This window comes from Tympanuchus pallidicinctus, unplaced genomic scaffold, assembly GCF_026119805.1.
Source record: "Tympanuchus pallidicinctus isolate F22 unplaced genomic scaffold, pur_lepc_1.0 scaffold4, whole genome shotgun sequence".
Lineage (NCBI taxonomy): Eukaryota > Metazoa > Chordata > Aves > Galliformes > Phasianidae > Tympanuchus > Tympanuchus pallidicinctus.
Window position 1 is genome coordinate 2,115,303 of NW_026294758.1, and position 19,826 is coordinate 2,135,128.

The window sequence follows — 19,826 nt, forward strand, 5'->3', positions numbered from 1 at the left end:
ATTAACGATCACCATGGCATCCCAGGAAAATTTACTGCATCTTCTGCTTAATTTCCAGTCTCCTCGGCTGGAAAACTGCTACAGGCTTTGTCTCTGCTGGGTCAGCCAGGTGATGCACAATGCCCCTGTGGCCAGGAGCTGCAAAAGCTCCGTGAGGAGTTCCATGAGAAATCCAGGACATCCCAGGACTGTTGGAGACGCTGTGTGTCTGGGGCTGTAGTGAACACCAGGCTCACAGATCACAGTCCAGACCACCGTCAGCTGTTCCTGCAGATGTGCTGAAAACTGAACTGTTTTCCAATGTTAACGTGCTCATTACTCCCTGTTGGAAGTTTCTGCAGTGACGCAGAGAACTCAGGACTCAGTGGGTTAGACAGAGGGAAGGAATATGATTTACTAACCTACTAGTTTGGGCTGACAATTCAAAGCAGTAGGTCTGGCATGCCAGTAGCCTCTCCAGGAACAGCTGATGCTTTCATCTAATGAGTTTTTCATGTAAAATGCATGAACAATAGAGACTGGAATCCACATTTCAATTAATATTTTAAGTGTTTTTTATAAAGTATTCATAGTAGAAAGGCCTGAAGCTCATGTGTGCTTCTGCTCCTGGTGAGTGCCCTAACCACACAGCAAGTGAGTTTTGCTTATACCCATCCTCCTCCTGGTCCACTGAGTACTTAATTAGTGCATACAGAGTGAAACATCTTGGGCAGAGAAGAAATTGAAAGAAGAGATCTAAGAACACCCTGGAGAAGAATAACAAAGACTCAAATCTCTCTAGGTAGAGGAGATATTTGAACCTAGGCCCCCTATTTACAAAGGCACCATTTTAACCTCATTCAGATAGGAATGGGAAGCAGTGGGAAGAACTTTGGAGGGCCATGACGGAATTACGAGGCACCACCATGCTCACTCAGAAGAAAAGCTTCTCTTTCAGTAAGCAGGTTCAAGTGGCAAGCTGAAGCAACTCTCTGCTTAATACTTTATATGCACAGCAAAGTGGGATTAGAGGCCAAACAACAGGGCTGGCCCTTGTCTCAGGCACAATGGTGCTTCAGCTCAGGGCTGAACATGGAATAATAAACCTAAAGCAAAGCACCATTTTGGGCTTTAAAAACACAACAGAGGAATGCACCAGCAACCACCCAAGTATCTTTTGAAAATCACTAATGATGATCTCAAAGGTGTTTCATTTCATGCTCAGCTCCCACTGAAGACGGTGGGACTATGGGTTCAGTGGCTAGGACCAGCGTCAGCACAAATCCACCAGTTAAACAGGCACAGACCTCAGAGCTTCAGTACCCTCTGATGGCCAAAGAGAGATGGAAATAATGTGAAATTAAGCTGAGACCTGCTGTGCTTCCCCAGGAATTCAGGAAAAAAGACAGTATGAAAATACACCCTTAGGACCAATGGCAAGCCGTGCATCTCCCTTTGACAGACAGTGAGGAAGATCAAGTTTAAAGAGAGCTAAGTCCCCATTGTTTCCCATGCACTGGCACAATACACACAGCAAAGACACACATTTCTATTTGTTTTGTGTGGTTTCCTCAGGCAGTGAATTATCTAGGACTGAGTTTGAGATTGGCTGTTTAGTTTCAGACTTTACGATAAGCTTTTAATTATAGCACAGGAGTTTTATTACATGTTGCTCAGAGCCAGCTGGAAGCACTTACACTTCAGTCCTCCCCCCCTCCCTCCTCACCACAGGAAGTCATTTCTAAGGCCTTACCCTTCTTGTCTTGATGATTATGGGATGAAACTGCCACATATGGATCTGTATTTTCGGATGAACCAAGCGGATCCTTCCAATCCAGCATGCGTCCCCTAGCATCATAACCCTGTCGAGCCCAAGAGTCGGAAGAGGTGGTGCTTGGAACTAGTGAACTGGAATGTCCTGTTACATTATAAATACAGGTAGGGAAGACAAGGCTCAATTAGTCACTTACCACGCCACCTTATGCTCAGGAGCACAAACTTTGATCTTCCTCATGTGTGAACCTCTTAGGCTGAGCAAGGCTTCAAAGTCCTTGCAAAGCACTGCCCAAGGAAGCACAGAATTTGGACCTTCCCCAATGGCCAGTCTGATAATGTCCATGACTGTGCATATTCAGTTGGCTGCAGCTTAGTTCATGGTTGTTTTTTTGCCCAGCAGTGTTAAAGGTATGCAGAGCATCATGAGGATGCTTTGCTTTAGTCAGACATCCTTTGGCTGGATTCTGCACATGAGCTTGTACAATGCCAGAGTGCCAGTTCACACTGGCTGGTAGTGGCTTAGGTTGAAAAGCAGCTTCAGAGACAACTTAAGCATTAAAATGGAACAACTTCAAGCATGGCCCAAACCAAAGAGGTATGCCAGAAGAGCTGCAACATAGATGTTCGCTAAGGGAACAAGAGGCTGCCCAGAAGTAGCACACTGGTGCTGGGGCATCAGACTCAGGGTGGGGCTGGAAGATGTGCTGGGTTCATGCCCACTTGCACCATCGCCACTGGTATCATCTGAGCTGGCGTTGTAAAAGAGGTAAGGACTGCTAGCATGAAGCTGAACATTATTTCTCAAATTAACAATGAAGAAAAGAGCTTACTATGTAAAACTGGCAAAGAACCCATAACTACTATGGTCTTCACATCTCACTTGGCTGGTAGACCTGTTAGGACAGAGGCATGGCATTGCTCGCTTGCTGTAAGCCCCTTTGAATGCCTGCATGCTCATTCTGAAGAAAATTTAGGATGTGATCTGCTTTGCATTTGTCACGTAGGCTGCTGGAGGTCAGCACACACTTCTAGACCAGAAGAGAGGATTACAGTCCAGCGATGATGAGTTCTACATCTGCTCTAGACATTGTTATGGCTGAAAATGGCTGAGGAATTCCTCACTGTTTGAATAGATCCTAACAAACAGCACACAAATAGGACATAAGCTGCTGTAGGCACCAAACAGCATTAACACTGGTTTGGCTGGGGCATAAATATATTTGCATCTTTGTAAACTTGATCCCAAGAAGCAGGTCAGCACCCAAAATGCAACGTGCTTGAAGTTTATGGTCTCTGAATGCTGGCTCTAACCAAGATGTCTCAGTGGCTTGTTTGCTCCTTGGCTCCTGGGAAAGAGGGCATTGAAACTCCCTCCACACCACATTTTGACTTTAAAATCACTTGCTTCTGAGAGTTCCCTTTCACTATGTGCACCAAAATGTCTTATCTTCAACAGGACTCAAACTGCTTCTGTCCTTGATATGGAATAACTCAATATTCCCTTACCTGCTTTCCTGAAAGAGTAGAATCAGATCATTCAGACAAAAAGGCAGATAATATCTTTTTAGATTACACTGGACAGACAAAGACTAGTCCTCCATTCTCCTGCTTCCTTTGTAATAGCCTAGCAACCTAAATTAGATTTCAGTCCTCTCCATGGGGAGGAGGCCAGTCGCCAGACTACTGACTGTTCTAGCAAGGACTCTTCCCCTCTCCTTCACCAAATATTACAGTTCTCAGAAAAAGCATTTGAGGTTGGGGCAGAAGTACACAAGGAGCCCAAATTTGGAGCTGAGTTTACAGATCTTGAAGAGAGGAAATTGTGCTTGTCATTTTGTCACTGGACACACATAAAGCTTCACGATGCTGTACCTTGAAAAGGCTGCTTCAGGTGGATTTTCCATCTGTGCTTCAGCTCATGCTCTCAGAGCCATGTGCACAGAGAGCTAATGAATCTAAGGTTCCCAATTCTCTTCTAGCCATCAGAAATCTAAATCTTGGACACCAGTGTGTCCAAGTTTTGATGCAAGCATGCACTTCACTTTATCTAGACCTTTTAACAGCTTTGTGAGGCTAAAATGTTGATGAAATCAACAAAAAAATCTGTGGCATCTGCTAGGATGCTGCTGTGATTTAAAAGATGTCCTGGTGAATACTAATGATTTTGGAAGGCAAGAAAATACCTGTAGCTCCTCTGCATAATTTTGAGGAGCACTTTTGAATTGCTACACACTTCAAACAGGACATGGACAGAACAAAATCCTGTAACTATTATGCTTTGCAGCGAAAGTTGGCTGATTCAGTATTCTCACCATTGAGTCTAACTTCAGATACCATAGCAAATCATAAACATGATTAATTGGGCACTGGACCTCAGTCTGAAGGCTTATGTTGACAAGGGAACTGTTCTACTTTCTATCTCCTGTGGTAGGAAGTGTGGTTTCTCTAGCCATCTTTCTTTAACAGCAAATCAGAGGCTGCATTTTGTTGAAAACTGAGCTTTAATTTTGCTTAAATAGGAAAGAGAACCCAAATATTATCCACTTTTAAAGGTTCCTATAAGCCACAGCATAGCTGGAAACACTGATAACCCAGCTAGATGGATGACAGACCGTGATCCAAACTTTATGCTTTTATCACCGAAGGTCTGCAGGGCTGCCTGTTTCCAAGAAGACAGGTAGAGGCCCCATGGGCTGAAAACACGTGCCCTTCTGAAGCAAGGAAATGCTGGAGCGTGAAAGCTTTCACTTCTACACCATTTCACGCTTGTCAGTTCCTGTGCTCATTCCCAAGAAAGAAGAAGAACAATGGGACAGAGAACAGGCCAGAAAACGGCTATGAGATTTCCTTGTCTTCTTTTTCCTAAGGACTAAGTCACATCTCCAAATTAATACCCCATTAAATGACCACAATAATGTGTACAGTATTTGATCAGCCTACAAATAACACTGCACTCAACATGAGAAAGCAATTAATCAGAGCTGGATATAGAGGTAGAAGAAAATCTTGCCAAGTAGCAATCATGTTTTATACCTGTCTTTGATATGCATTTTTATGCCTATTTTAGATGTGTTTGAGGGTCAATTTTAAGAAAAAGCTGTAAATATGTTTAAAGAAAAACATTTCTTAATACAGCAATCTAGAGGAAATACATGCCCAAGGGACACATTTTCAAAAAAAAAAAAAAAAATCCTCAACCATATGCTGCAAATACATGGAGAATTTCTCAGTAATGGAAAGCTAAAGCTTTGTGAAGACACTAATGTGTGCCAGATGGTAGTTAGGTAGTGAAGGGTTTCACACAAGCGGAGAAATCAGTCTCTTTGCTCTGTTACTAATGTGCAAGTATAGTACACACTGAGAAACAATCCTCCACGTGAAATCAAGATAAACTTTCTTCCATTCGGTAGAAGCAGGGAAGGAGCAGATTGAGCTTAACAACTTTCCTTACCGGAGCAAGATCTGCGTTCTGGAAGCGTTTACTACTGGGCAGCGCTACCATGCTGGATACCGTAAGCAGTATCACTGAGTCTCATAAGCAGTCAGTCCCACTGGGTGAATTTCACCTTTGAACCGAGCGGCACCACAGATGTATTAGGTAGTTAAGTTTCTCTCATAAACAGAGAAGAGAGTGGAGTGGCAGGCAGTGTACTCCTAGCCCTTTCACATTCAGTCACTATTAAGCCTTTACAGTGTACTGTACAGTTTGCAACACTAAGAGGATCTTGTTTTCCTTTTTCCCATCGCACCATTTGTACCAGTCTGACTGTGTAAACTGGTTTTGCTACAGTTTTAAGAGTCTTTCCCTCTATAGCCAGCATCTCTATGGCTGGTACCTCTATGTTAGTATTAGCTAGAGTTTCTTATATATAAAAACCACAATCCCGCCTTTGTTTTAAAACAATCCATCTGAAAACTGCAGAGATGGTCCTTTTCAAACCGCTTTGTTCAGAGGAAATATTCAAAACTCAAAATAGACACACTTCAAAAAAGATCTGTTTTAGGTTGCTTCCACTGTTTGCAAAAACTCTTCATTTGGAGTGCTGTAACCAAGCATAAAACCATAGAACCAGCATAAAAGCTCCTAAGATCTACAGGCATGGGTAATGATTCAACAGGGCTGTGCTTTTATAACTACAGCTCAATTGGAAATGCACTTGTAAAACAGAAAGAGATTTTTTCAGCTTTAAAACAAAGACAGGGATTCAATACGTATTTGATGGTTGCACTAATATGCACAAGTCATTAGGTTCTCAGAGGTTAAGACGTCCGCACACTATTCTATTAACAATTATAGCAACCTAATTAGACAATTAGTAGGAAAGGCTAAATCAATACTACAAAGAGAGAAAGGGATATGGCTAGGGGGTAAGATAAGGGCCCAATTCACTAAGAACGGAATGTTTCCAACGATAATTGAAGCTGCTTACAATTTTATGGAAGAATCTAGGCTAATCTCTTTGTTTAAACATGCGTCTCTTTCACCATTCTTCTCTGACCTTCTGCAGCATATCTTCAGCCTGCTATCTTCTTCTTGAGTGTCAAAAGAGATATAATTGAACAGCCACCTGAGCGGGCTTTGTAGTTTCTTACTTGTTTACAACCGACCATGGGAGACTGCCCTAGAAAAAGGATCCCACCTGCCAAATTCAGGAAGAGGCTAATGTCAGGAATACAGCAATAAAGGGCTTGATTCTCCCTTCAGTTACACTGCTACAGATAGGCAATAAGTCCACCAAAGCGTGATGATTTGTGGTGGTGTAAATCAGCTGAAGGAGGTAATCAAGCTGTAAGACTTTTTTTTGCACCTGGAGCTTCAGATGCCTTGGGATATATTTAACCCAGCAGAAGCACTCTAAGCATTCGCTTGATTGGCTCCTGACATATCGCAGCTCTGAGGTTTAATCTGAAATATCATTTAGTTACATATTTAACAGTAAAAGGCACCATTTATAAAATTTCAGTTTCCTCAAGAAAACAAAATATTACTCAGAGCAGATGTAATATTTAGCAAACGTGAGCATGTCTACCTAGACTGGTTGACTGTCTAGTGCTGGACTTCTTTACACTCCTCATGTGGAAGATCAACAGAAGTGACAAGCTCTTTTAGTATTTTGTCCTCATAGGTGAAAAGAAAGACTGACTGCAGAAATAGCAGTATTTCAACTGGACCCATAATGGGAAGAGCTGTCTCGCTTAGTGACTGTGGATCAGGATCTACCTGTGAAGAGTCACTGAAAAAATCTGCGAAAGATGCCATGAATGGGAATCAATGTTCATGTTGGGTCATCATTTTCAACTCACATTTGGCAGTGGGATCCTATCTTATCAGCTGGATTCATTCATGTAAGGACAGTAGACTGGACTTCTTTTGTAACCCATGTTACCTAGGACTGCAGCTTGTTTTCACTCTGTCACTCATTTGAACCATTTTTTTCCTGCTTTCTCAGTCAAACCAAAATATCAACTTTGGATGAAGTCTGTACTGATATGGTAGCTGATGGGATACAGGTTTGCTGCCTACAGCTATAACTGTGCAGCCTTCAAGCATAGTAGCAAAAATGCTAAGACACTTCTGGCATACTAACAATGGACTCAAGGCCATTTTCTTTTTCTTTAGATTCAGCAGTATGGATTTTATTATTACTACTTGTTCTTTAATTACTGCTCTGTGCCTTGGTTATATACCAATTTCAACTGCAAGCTGTACGTGCAGACGAAACAATCAGTCTTTCACGCATTATGAAGTCTCAGCTTGCCTTTGATTTTGTGTATTTCCATAATTGGTTTTCATTATCATACTTGCAAACAAGCTTCACTTGCACATTTTCTATTTCCTGATTAAAAACAACATGGGAAATTTTATTTATTTCTTTATTTTAAATGCTGAACAGTACTGGTGTACCTCCAGTTATTTACATTCTGCTGCACTGAGTTATCATTGGTTCTGTTTGTACCTACATATTTTGCAGGCATGAGGTGAAGGGATCGATCTATTGTGCATCATCACAATTTCAAACTAGTCTACCTCTATTTATGTTCTAAACATATAGTTATTTTGCCCCAGCTCTAATGAACATTTAGTCTTGAACAGCCTGGAAGTAATTTCACAAGTAAGTTCTCATCCCACATGGAAATTCACCATTGACTCCATTGCGAACAACATCACACATCCTTGTGAGCACTTGTCATTGTTCAGGTTGCCGATAAGGAGAAGCTATTGCAAGATGAATCTAGGTTTGAATTTGATTTCATCATTTACTCTTCAGTAATTCCTCCAGAAGACACTTTGCACTCCCAGTGCCAATGTAATCCACTTTCAAACAAAGAACAAAGTGGTGCAAAGAACTGCAACTGCAGATTAACAGCTGCCTGGAGGGAAACTGTTACCCTAAGCTGGCAGAAATGCTTCTTTTCAGCTTTGATCACCTAATTTGTTGTGCAAATTCCATTTTTTACAGACCAGGCACCATGGAGTATTGTGATACTGCAAGAACGGATAACATAAATGATTCACTGCAGAAGTGACCGAAACTTTCTTAACTCAGGGTGTAACCCAATCTCAACTGACATGGGTAATGATTAATTTTTCTTAAGAGAGGTCTCTCTATCACCCAGGGACAGTTCTGATCCTTTCCCAAAGCTATCGTTGACTAGCTGCTGGAGCAGTCGTGATACCAGCCTGAATACCTCATGAGTGGGATGTGAGCTATCTTGTTTTTCCCAGGGAACAGATAATATGCATCACTGTATCCAAGTCTTTCTTTGTCTGTGTATTCAGATGAAGCAAGCTCTTAATCATGCCTGCTGGAGTGCCAGTAAAATAAACCATCTTAAGCAGTTTTGAGAGAGGACTAGAAAAGAGGGAATGCAAATGAAGAGGCATTACTTATTTTCACTTGTGATTAGTGAATTAGGCCCTCAGAAGGAAGACAAAACAAATAAGAAAAGGTTAATGGCTCTTTGACTAGAGGAACTACTGGTTAACACAAGGTTCCAGGGAGACTTCTTAAAAAACACCCATAAACTGACCATACACTGTGTTGTAAGACATTTCATGATCAGGTGAAGCAGTTGAAATGTCTATGAACAAAATAAATTGGGAAAAAAAAACAAAACAAAACATTAAGTAAGACAAAAAATATGAAAATACTTAACAGTTAAGTAAAAAGTAATTCCTCCAAAATGGATTTGCTGTCAGTAAATAAAAAAACTATGAACTTTCTTACCATTCAGGGCTACGAAGGAATCTGAAAGACAAATAACAGGGAAAAAAAGTCATTATTTCTCTTTCACTTTTTTCCTTTTTAGTACTTTACTGCTAGCAATCTCTTATGCTTCAGCTGATATCTGTATGTATGTGATTATTACACCAAGAACCTGTGCAAAATGAGTATTCAGAAATGCCCGAAAACAAACCTGACTTTAAATGCATTCATGGCTGGACCCACACAAGTAACACCAAACAGGAAGCCCAGCTTTCTCCCTGGCATGCTTTTTTTTTCTTTTCTTTTTTTTGCAAGGTCAAGTCCCGTTCCAGTGTAAGGCACCATAAATGATGCAGCCAGTATCATGAGTTGATGAGGACAAAACTCACATGATCCAAGACCTCATGAAGTAGTAAAACCAGCCAGATGAACATCCACCCTTGTGCACTGTCACGGTTCGGTGTACCATTTAGAGCTAAAGAGCTATTTAAGCAGGGTATTTGCTCTTTGCCAGCTGCACAGGGATCTTTCTCCATGAGCACAACTTGCCCTTTCTAAATCACTTCTTCCCCTTTTATGTGCAGCTGATGTCCGATGGACTCCACTGCTGTCTAACCTATTTGCCCAAGAAGAGCAGAAATAAGTTGATAGTTGAAAAGGGCTAAGTTGCACCAGCTGGGAAATGACCTACTTTTGGTGCTATACTGTTTCACAGGGAGGACAAGAAGGATTGTGTGTATACCTCCTTCAAAAAACTTAGAGACAGTGTAAGTGACCCTGTCTTAGGGGACAGGCAGAGGGAGGTGTAGCTGAGACAAAGGCATGTAGTGGCGGAAATCCTTGTAAAGCCACAAGCACAATTATGACAGTAGTAACTGAGGCTTGAACAAGGACAGCTTCTTTGTTCAGTACTTGTAAGCATTTCAGTGCCAAACATAAATGTTTATGCTTCCAGCTCTTGCTGTCAGTATGTAAGGTTTATCATTAAAATTTCTTAGGCAGAAACAGTGGTGCTTGACTCTTAACACTGCCACATTTTCCAGCCTATGTGTAAAATTCACTAATATTCACAAGCACAGCAACTCCCACTTACTGATTCAGAACAAAAGCTGAAGATATATTTCACTGTCTCCCTGATCTGCATAGGAGTGCAATTCAAGTCATCGTCTACACCAAAAAACCAAGCTCCTTCTTCATATCTGCATAAACAACCCAGCCACCATGACTGATAGAGACAATGAACAGCCAATTCATTATTTCATTGCTGTGATCAATATCCTCTAGAACAGAAGTCTTCTCATTATATAAAGTCCAGAGTTTGAATAAATCACACCAACTGGGCTATTTGAATACATCTAAACAACAGTTTCATTTCTGTCATCTTTAACTTCATCTGCATCTGCATCTTTAACTTCAGTTGCAATCCCTGCTGTGGCTTACACTGCTATAGAGGAACGTCCAATGTCTAACTGGTAATGGTGATTTTATGGCATTCAGAAAGATGCTGTTACACATGGTAAAAAGAAGGCCAAAGCTTTGCTTACTTTGGCAGTCCCCCAGGCCATCTGTATTGCCATGTTCTACGTCCTGCTCAAACACCAGCCTAAATAATAGAAAGAAACATAACAGCATGAGTAACAACTGTCACAGGACTACCAGAAAAAAAATTGTCACATCTGCAGCTGAAATAAAGACACATCATGAAACTGGACATTTCTTTGAATCTTTTGTAAAGTGTAAAAAAAAAACAACAAACAAACTAGAAACTTAGGCCTTCAAATTGTTTGTCATCAGAAAGTGATTCCTCGGCTTCTTCTTTGAAAACCCACTGTGTATCTTTTTGTCAAGGAAGGCAAACATTCATATCTTTTTAAATTGTTAACCATAAAAAAAAATGACATTGTCAGGAGCAATTATGATCCTACCTTGACTTGTCCATACAGCACCAATACTTTGACATAAGAAGGAAGCTAACCTACGAGTTAGGTACTGTGCTGGGGCAACATAATCTGCATTTTCAAAATTATTTAAGCATTGCAGGTTGCAGGTCATAAGGTCCAGAGATCACAGAATCACAGAATCACAGAATCACAGAATCACCTGGGTTGGAAGGGACCTCAAGGATCATGTAGTTCCAACCCCCCTGCCCAGCAGGGCCACCAAACGTACACATTCAGATCAGGTTGCCCAGGACCCCGTCCAACCTGGCCTTGAACACGTCCAAGGACGGGGCATCCACAACCTCCCTGGGCAGCCCGTTCCAGGGCCTAACCACTCTCCTTGTGAAGAACTTCCCCCTAACATCCAACCTAAATCTTTCCTCCTTCAACTTTGATCCATTTCCCCTAGTCCTGCTGTTGTCAGCCCTTCTGAAGAGTTGACTCCCCTCCTGGCTGTAGGTTCCCTTCAGGTATTGATAAGCTGCAATGAGGTCGCCCCGCAGCCTTCTCTTCTCCAGGCTGAACAAGCCCAACTCCCTCAGCCTGTCCTCATAGGGGAGGTGCTCCAGCCCCCTGATCATCTTAGTCGCCCTCCTCTGGACCCTTTCCAAGATCTCTATGTCTTTCTTGTACTGAGGGCTCCACACCTGGACACAGTACTCCAGGTGGGGCCTTACAAGAGCCGAGTAGAGAGGGACAATCACCTCCCTCTCCCTGCTGACCACCCCTCTCCTGATGGAGCCCAGGATCCCAAAGTGAATTACAATGAATCTAAGGGCCTCGACTGATAAATATGTATAGGCTTTCCTAGCTGGCATGCCCAACTTAGGCTTTTAACCTGTGCCAGACATTTTGTGAAGCTGCTTTTCCAAGTTCCAAATATGGTAAAAGAGGAGTGCAAGAACCTTGGAAAACCTCCAGTACAAGCTTTTGTCTACATCAGTTAGGATCTTGCTGTTGAGGCATAATTATCCCTGCATACACACAATTCCCAGAACTGTGTTCTTAAAACTCCTGCTCAACTGTCACCTACTCCAGGAAGGCACCTGCTGGATAATTCAGAAGTTCAACTGACATCTGAAAGTTGATTTGCACCTTCTTCCTAAGTGCTGTGCATTGGTAGAGAGTGACATGCCTTGCTTACCTGCAGACTGAACCACTACGAGTTATACTGCCTCTGTCTCACAGAATCACAGAGTTCAGGGGCTGGAAGAGACCTCAGAAGATCATTTAGTCCAACCCCATGCTAGACCAGCATCCCTGGAACAGCTTGCAAAAGAGTCCCGGTGGGTTTTTAAATACTTCCAGTGAAGGAGACTCCATAACCTCTCTGGGCAGCCTGTTCTAGTGCTATGTCACCCTCAAATAAGTTTTCTTCTCATGGTCAGATGAAACTTCTCATAAAGCAGAAGAGCCACTTTTGATGGTAAGGTGTATAAGCCCCCTAAAACTTGTCCTGGCCAAGAGCAGAAGTCTCAAGTACTTCAAGAATGCTGAGAAACCCTTATATGCACAGAAGTGCACTTTAATGTTATTCTACAAAATGACCAGTTCCCACTTCTGTGATAAAGTATATTCAGACAGATAAAGCTACAATATCCACAATGGACAAAATAACTGGAATTTAAACAGCTAATTAAGACCATGGAATAAACAAAGGAATGATAACTCATCCAGTACAGAAGTAGGCTTAAGTTGGATCGGCTGTGAGGCTGCTGTGGTTGTGCGATGTTTGTGCCACACTGGAGTTAAGCTGTATTTTCATAGTGTCAGATGTAGCCCAGGAATATGATGTTTGAAACAGATCTGCTCTCTACAAGGAGACTTAGGTAATCGTATTTAAACAAAACTTCACAGAGTTTCTATTATTATGAAATAATTAAATTCTACTGTTAAGCAAGGGGAAATCCAGCCCTTCTCTGAATATACTTCAAGCTTTTTCTGTGTCCTGTGATTCCTCTTAGTAATGCACAGTAAATTAGAAGGACTGGTTTTGTTTCCAGTGGACAAATTGCTACAGTAATCTGATTTGGATTCTATTGCCTCTTTAATCAGCTGTGATGGCTCCAGTGTGGGCTGGTCCAGACACAGCCATCCAGTTCCCTCTTTTCAACAACACGTGGGCTTTAGCACAGCTCTTTCATTTTCTTCTTCCTCCTCTTTCAGCAGTTACCACTCAGCTGAGAGTTTACACCAAAAAAAAAAAATAATCGTGAGAAATTTCAGAGAATGTAAACCGGGCAGGAACAAACACTTCACACATTTTTCTTCCCCGAGAGCCCCACATTTCAAAAAGCTCAGTCCAAGTCCCCCTGGCGCCACTGCCACTGCCTCGTACTTTTCCAGCAGGAGTCATTACTCACTTAGCACCAAGGACCAGCTGTGTGCATGCCCCACTCTCCTTCACCCAGCCGCAGTAAGGGTCTCTGGATGCTATGCAGGCCCTTGAGAAAAAAGCAGAGGAAGCATTTTGGATTGCTCTCATGCCTGGCACGCAGGCTTCTGACAAGAGATTAAGTGCTGGCCAAAGTACGTACTTTTTGCATTTGCCGTGACGCTCACACCGCCCCAGGGGAACCTTGATGACACAGGTGGAGAAGGCAACGTAAAGGGCGCTGCTGGGTTTGTCAAGCTGCATGGCCACAATACGCTTGTCTTCCATGCCATCGTAACTGCACCTGATTTGACACAGTGAGAAACAGTCACAAAAGAGTTCTGCTGGGAAACCAGATGAAAAACTGACGGTTCCTCAATCAAAGGAAACAATGACCAGAAACAGAACCTGAACAAGACAAGGTGAAAGAATAAACAGCCACTAAAAACACTAATAAAAAGACATACAACTAAGCATTAAAGGGCATGGTTCAAGGGAAGGAGAGGTGGAGAGAGACTGCAAACCAGACATGCTTTCTAAGAGCCCTTCAGTTTTTAAGTTTATTCTTCTCCAGCACTCAAAGTAATTGAAATTTCTGCATGCTTATGGCCCACTTCAGTGTCCCTTCAGGCATATTTAAGGAAGGTTAAAATGCCAGAAATTTCCCTTGGAGATTATCTTGCTGGTTGATGAGTTATTTGGAGAGGAATCGTGCTTTTTATAGGATTAGAAAAATAATCTACCTCTGCAGAATTTCTTTCAATTATCTGTCAACTGCTGCATTGGATAGGCTATTGTCTGTACATACTGGGTAAAAAACATTTTATTTCAATGTAGAAGCTGATAACCAGACATCCCTCCAAACAATTTAAAACTACTCAAAAAAAACTTGGCTTCTCTACCTCCTTCCCTTTTCGTGGGACAACTTGCTGTCCGGGAAATCAGAAGTGTCAAAAGTTACCCATACACGAGTAAAAAGAATCAGATACATACTTTTCAGGATTGTAGATGTTCATCTCCTCCAGGAAAAGGCTGTCATTTAGGAAACCGCTGTTTCCTGTCCGTGCCAAGAACTTCAGAATGATTCCCTTCTCTGATCCCAAGAAAACCACAGTGTAGTTCTTATATGGCCCAGCAGCAGAGTCGACAGCAATTTTGGTCAGGCGGTATCTGGAATAACAATACAGCATCTTGCATCATAGGGATTAGACTGCTGCTTATTTTATCACTTTTTCCACTTAAAATATCTGTGAGACAGCCTTTGGGAGATCATATAACATATTTAAGCACTTTTTCTAGCTGAATAACCCTGTAAGTCAACACAGACTGCACCAGTTTGGCTGCCCAAATGGTAAGGAATTTCCATGTGCTTGTGTGCATGTCCAGATGTCAGTTAGCAAACATATCTGCAGCAGCAAACCTCAAGCAGAAGGCTGGAGAACTGTTGAGAGGCTGAGGCAATTTAGGAATTATCCTTCCAAACAAAAGCAAAGTACCAGCTTGATGTCTTCTACAGGCAGGGAAAGAAAATCAGCATTGCGATTTTTGTTTTAAATTTTTTAATTTCAAACTCCACCACATTAAGAAGAAGAATAACTATAATGGATCTCCATTCAATTTTTTTTTTGTCAGGAAAAGTTGTGTTAGTGCAATGCTGAGAAGCTAAATTTCATTTTCTTTGACTAAAAATAATCACGTAGCAACCACTAACCGATTGTACTGCCAAAATGGTATCTAACTATGGGATCACAGAACTTATTGAGAGTGAGTGCTGGTGATTTGATACCATTGGTTACCTGGTACTGGAAGTCAAAAAAAGGCACTGTGCAGAGCATGTTGCTCTCACCTTTGGCCAGACACAGATAACTAAAATGCAGCATGGCAATATTGCATGGCAATGCAGCTGGGTAATATTGCATCAGGGCTCTGTGAACCCCATTTCTGTATTGAAGTCTTGATACAAAATTCCACCCTTGTACAGAGGAAGAGAGGAAAACAGGGCAAATTTTTTCGAATTACTCCATTTACAACTGAATGGTAGGTAAGTAGTTTAGTGATCACAGCATGACATGGGAACATATTTACAGAGGGAGAGTATGGAGTATTTGAGGCTTGCTGATTTATGAGTCTTGGTTCAAATCTCCTCTTCATTATTTTTCTGTTGTAATAGAAAGGATACAGATTTTGTGGTTAGTTTTCACTGTACACTTCTCTAAACAGTAATACATACCAGTATATAACAGAACAGACATCTTCATATCCTGTGAATATATCCTGGCAGGCGTGCTTGTATCCTGTATACGTATCCCTGGGCTATCTGTTGATCCTTGCCTGAAGTTTTCTACAGAGCTGTCTCAAACACTGACCCATAAGCCAAGAGGCAGGTCAACCTTCCCTGCACTGCATTTCCTCCACAATCCAGTTTTACCACAGAGTACTTGGAAAGGATTAAGTGTTTTTCCTATCTTGGAAACTGCTCAGGGAGTTCTACAGCATCTGCTCAGCACTACCATCTTTCCTATCTGGAGTCATGCCCAGCATACCATGGGTGTCTACAGCATTTGAGAGTATTGTAAACAAGACCATTAGCATAACCTGACAGCCACAACTGGAGGAAGAGTCCATTTGGTGGTACTTACCTGACCATCGTTCTCAGGAACCAGGGTCGATTGACAATGGAAGGTACAGCCTCATCCATCAGTGGGTGTGTTTTGATGAAGTTCAGAGTATCATCTGGGAACTCACTAGAGGATGAGTATTTTTCTAATGATGTAGAACCAGCACAACAACCTGGTCTAAATAAAACAAGAATGTAAAGTGAGAACACTTGCTTGATACATGTGTAAATCTCCTTTCTGTAACAACTGTCATGACACCCTCAGTGAAATCATAGAGTGCATTGCATAGAGTGCAAGCGTTTAAATGAAGGATTGAGAAGTATGTTGGGCTTGTTCTGACCCTCAGGGAAACCCCAGACCCTGCTCTAACTGCCACTCAAAGGTACTTCCAAGATGTACCTAAAAGCACAAACACACTTTTTTAGCAGGAGTTTGAAACACATGGATTTTAGTTTATTCACTCACATGGAGCCTAGCTACTGTTTGTTTGTATTTGACTTGATGCTGTTCACTGGCATAGATGTTCTCTGATCTGTATCTTGCCTACCTGACTGTTCTTCCATAAAATAAAATTAGTCTTTAGCATACAGAGAGAAATTGCTTTTATAAAATGGGTGGAAGGATGCTGCCTGCAATATTGTCTGGTAGAAAGAGGTCTTGAAGAACAAAACCCAGCAAACACCCATGTGAGCATCGGTTTTATCCTTTAAGTAGGTCTGGACAAGAGAACTTAAGTGTTTGAGCACATGAAGGACTTCCACTGAGACACTGTTGAGTCATTTTGGTCAATTTAAATGCAGATCTAGTTGCTGCATTCCTAAAACCTGCCCTCCTCTTCGAGCTAACTTAACCTTCCTGCCTCAACAGGTAAGCCTCATAATTCTTTTGCCCATTATTAAGATTTTGTGGATTATTTTCTCCAATTTCATTTGATCTAATTTCCTGGACCTCAGCCTTTGAATCGCTGTGAGATGAAAAGACCAAAGATGGGTCATCCGTGTGTAAACACTCTGCAGAGTTCAATCTTCATCTGATCTAAAGTGGGTAGAGCCATTGACATCAATGGAGTAATGCTATCTTGAACATATCTGCCACTCAGATTTAGATAAATGTTCAAACCTTAGGTAACTGAACGTTATGTGGGTAGGAAGGGACTAACTTCGTCAGTGCCTTTAGTCTTCCACTGTTCTGTGTGCTTGCCAGGTCCAAAATATTCTGATTATTTTGTAACTACATATAGAATTTACAATAGAGGATAAATCAAGGTCATCACTAGGTCCTTGCAAAGGCACTGATTCAATAGGTGAAATTCTCTAGGGAGCAGCATATGCTTTCTGGCACCACAGTGCCTAGACTTTCTCCATATCTAATCTAGAGGCTTATTTCTTCCTAAATCCTAATCATATGATTGGATTAACCCTATTTTAATCTCAAGAGTGGCTCAGTTGAGTAAACATAAAATTGAGTAAACCCTCCTCTTCATCTCAGCAAAAAAGGGAAGCAAGGCCCCTGAAATTTTCCAGCATGTCTCTGAGAAATGTTAGGATCAACAAGAGCATTAATGTTTCTGCATCATCTTAAGATATCCAAACAGAAATGACCCTATTTCAGAGTCATCTTTTGCCTCTCTTCTGAATTTCAACATGAATTACAAGTAATGATTATTTTATTTAGCAGACTGATGGCCAAGCACTGTATTAAACATTTCACTCATTCAGTTCACATTATCTCCTACTGACTTAAAAGAAGCAGCACTATCCCATCTTCAGCTGTTAGCATGCCATTGGACTGTTTCACAAACTTTCACTTTTCCCTTTCCATTGACAAGAAGGAGCATTATTCTTTGTCCTTGTCCTTCTTCCTTGCCAATATTTTATGCAGGACTACCATTTTCAGGTAAATGACCTTAGAATTCTCAAGCCATCTTGCTCTGACAAAGAAGACCATCAAGTCAGTGAGTTATTGAAGAACTGCAAAAAGGAGAAGAAAACCAATGTGGGCAGGTGCCTTTCTAGGGTTCAGACTGAAAACAGACAGTCTGATGAGAAAACAGACAGAACTGATGAGACTTTTTCAGGCACTTGCAGGTTCTTCTCCTGACTGACAGCCCCAGAATAAGCACAGCACAGGGACAGTATACTTGACAAATCTCGAACACGATGGGCCAAATCTGGACTTATGTAGAAGCCTACTTGACACCACAAAGCTTTAGATTTTTTTTAAATTCATGAAAGACATCATAGATGATATAAAACATATAGTAAAGTGGTAGCACTACTCTAAGTTAATTTCATCTATTTATTTACATCATATTCTCAGAGCAAAATGCCACTGGTGAAAATAGGTTAACAAAGGGCTGTCAATAATAACTAACAAAAAGGATGCACGTAGGAAATACGAAGAGAGTGTAAAAATAGATCTACATGCAAACAGGAGAGAAGTGAAATTGGAAAAACAGCTCAGAAGGAATGAGATAAAACAAGTCTCCATTCTAATGGAATGCTGCTCCTCCTACTCCTGTCCTCCCAAACCAGATACATTTTCTGTGTCAAGTAAATTGTATGTTAGACCAGAATTAGTGCAGCTTTTCTATGAGATACACTCTTTACTGAACCAGTATGCAACAGGTAACTTGTACCACTATTCAACGGCTTTTATTCTGACCAAGTGCATCTAAATCTGGCTTGCTTTACATTACACAAATCTGGTTTTAGTGGGAAAATTCTCACTTCTGTACAAATGCAATTTAACTGATATTTCACTTCCACTATATGTATCTTCATCCATATCTGTACTTTAAAAGGCTATTCAGATTGTCAAAGACTCTGCATGCAGCAGCAGAACAATATTACTACACATAAGGCATACCTGGGTTTGGGCACTCTTTCATCAGGAACCGGTGTCCATGTGGAGTCTGGAGACTTTTGCTCCTTGAATCTCCCAGTGAATACACTGGCAATGTCAAGCATGTCATAGGCACAGACTGCAGAGCCAGGGATGCTGCAAAGTGATATTTCCCAGAAATTGTTACTCACTCTGCAGTTATGCATAAAATCTTGAGAGAAAAACATGCTGTATAGAAGTCTTGCTGTCACAGGCTACTCAATTCTGAACTCTGTAACCTCTGAGTATTGACAGGAAAAGCCAGCTCCATGGAAAAGACTGAAATGTACCAATCAGCAGACAGCTCCTGCCAGCACAATTTGTTTCAAAGCCTCTATAGAGACAATTAATTGCAGTAATCTTGAAAAGGGAACAGAATCTGGAAAACTCTGTGTATGAATGGTAATGCATGAGGAGTAGCAGCTATTCTCATTGAAAGCCCATTATTTGGAAATTTAAGTTCTTGTAAGTCACAACATTTTCTCAGTATGAATTCTCACAGTCCCTGTCATGCCTCAAAAGTACCTTGTAGGCAGATCAGAAGTTGGAGCTGATCAAACTGGAAGTGCACTGCACTGTGTCATTTGCATTTCCACATTATTACTCCATCCTCTTATAGCCTCATCTCCATCAGGTTTTCCCAGTGGAAAGAAGTTAACTGTGCTCAGCAATTTGCTTAACTCAATCACTCAGTGAGGTGTAAAGAGCTTGTAGAAGCAAACACAATTGTATTTTTAGATGATAAAGTTGTAAATTTGCAAGCAAGCGCATGGTAGCATTGTCTAAACATAATTACAACCTTACCTACTTACTTTCTGAAAAGCTTAGGATTTTCCCATGGTCACTCACTTGGAAGCATGAATTATTCATTTATCCACCTTTCATTTTTTACACATTAACTACTGTATTCATGTCTGATTTTTCTGCTTGATTTTATCAGATAAATAGCATGAACCTAACTGGCTGAAGTCTTTCAATCCTGCTTTTAGCTAGTAGGCTATTACCTACCAAAGAGAAAACGTAGGAACTGTAATACTGTTTCAGAGAA

The 19,826-nt window shown here is 41.3% G+C and overlaps 1 protein-coding gene across 6 annotated transcripts in view; it reads right to left on the bottom strand.

The window, feature by feature from the left end:
- SEMA6A (semaphorin 6A) overlaps positions 1 to 19,826 on the bottom strand; it is a 112,665-nt gene that overhangs the window by 22,162 nt on the left and 70,677 nt on the right. For 3 of the 6 annotated variants that reach the window (XM_052701355.1, XM_052701356.1, XM_052701357.1), the window contains exons 11-19: positions 18,764 to 18,895; positions 15,917 to 16,072; positions 14,271 to 14,447; positions 13,441 to 13,581; positions 13,267 to 13,347; positions 10,508 to 10,566; positions 8,985 to 9,005; positions 8,788 to 8,838; positions 1,733 to 1,897 (exon numbers count right to left, since the gene is read on the bottom strand). In XM_052701355.1, the coding sequence (XP_052557315.1) occupies positions 1,733 to 1,897; positions 8,788 to 8,838; positions 8,985 to 9,005; positions 10,508 to 10,566; positions 13,267 to 13,347; positions 13,441 to 13,581; positions 14,271 to 14,447; positions 15,917 to 16,072; positions 18,764 to 18,895 (983 nt within the window). Of the gene's footprint in view, positions 1 to 1,732; positions 1,898 to 8,787; positions 8,839 to 8,984; positions 9,006 to 10,507; positions 10,567 to 11,655; positions 13,084 to 13,266; positions 13,348 to 13,440; positions 13,582 to 14,270; positions 14,448 to 15,916; positions 16,073 to 18,763; positions 18,896 to 19,826 lie in introns of those variants that run through there. The other 3 variants (XM_052701358.1, XM_052701359.1, XM_052701360.1) reach the window with 3 other exon arrangements.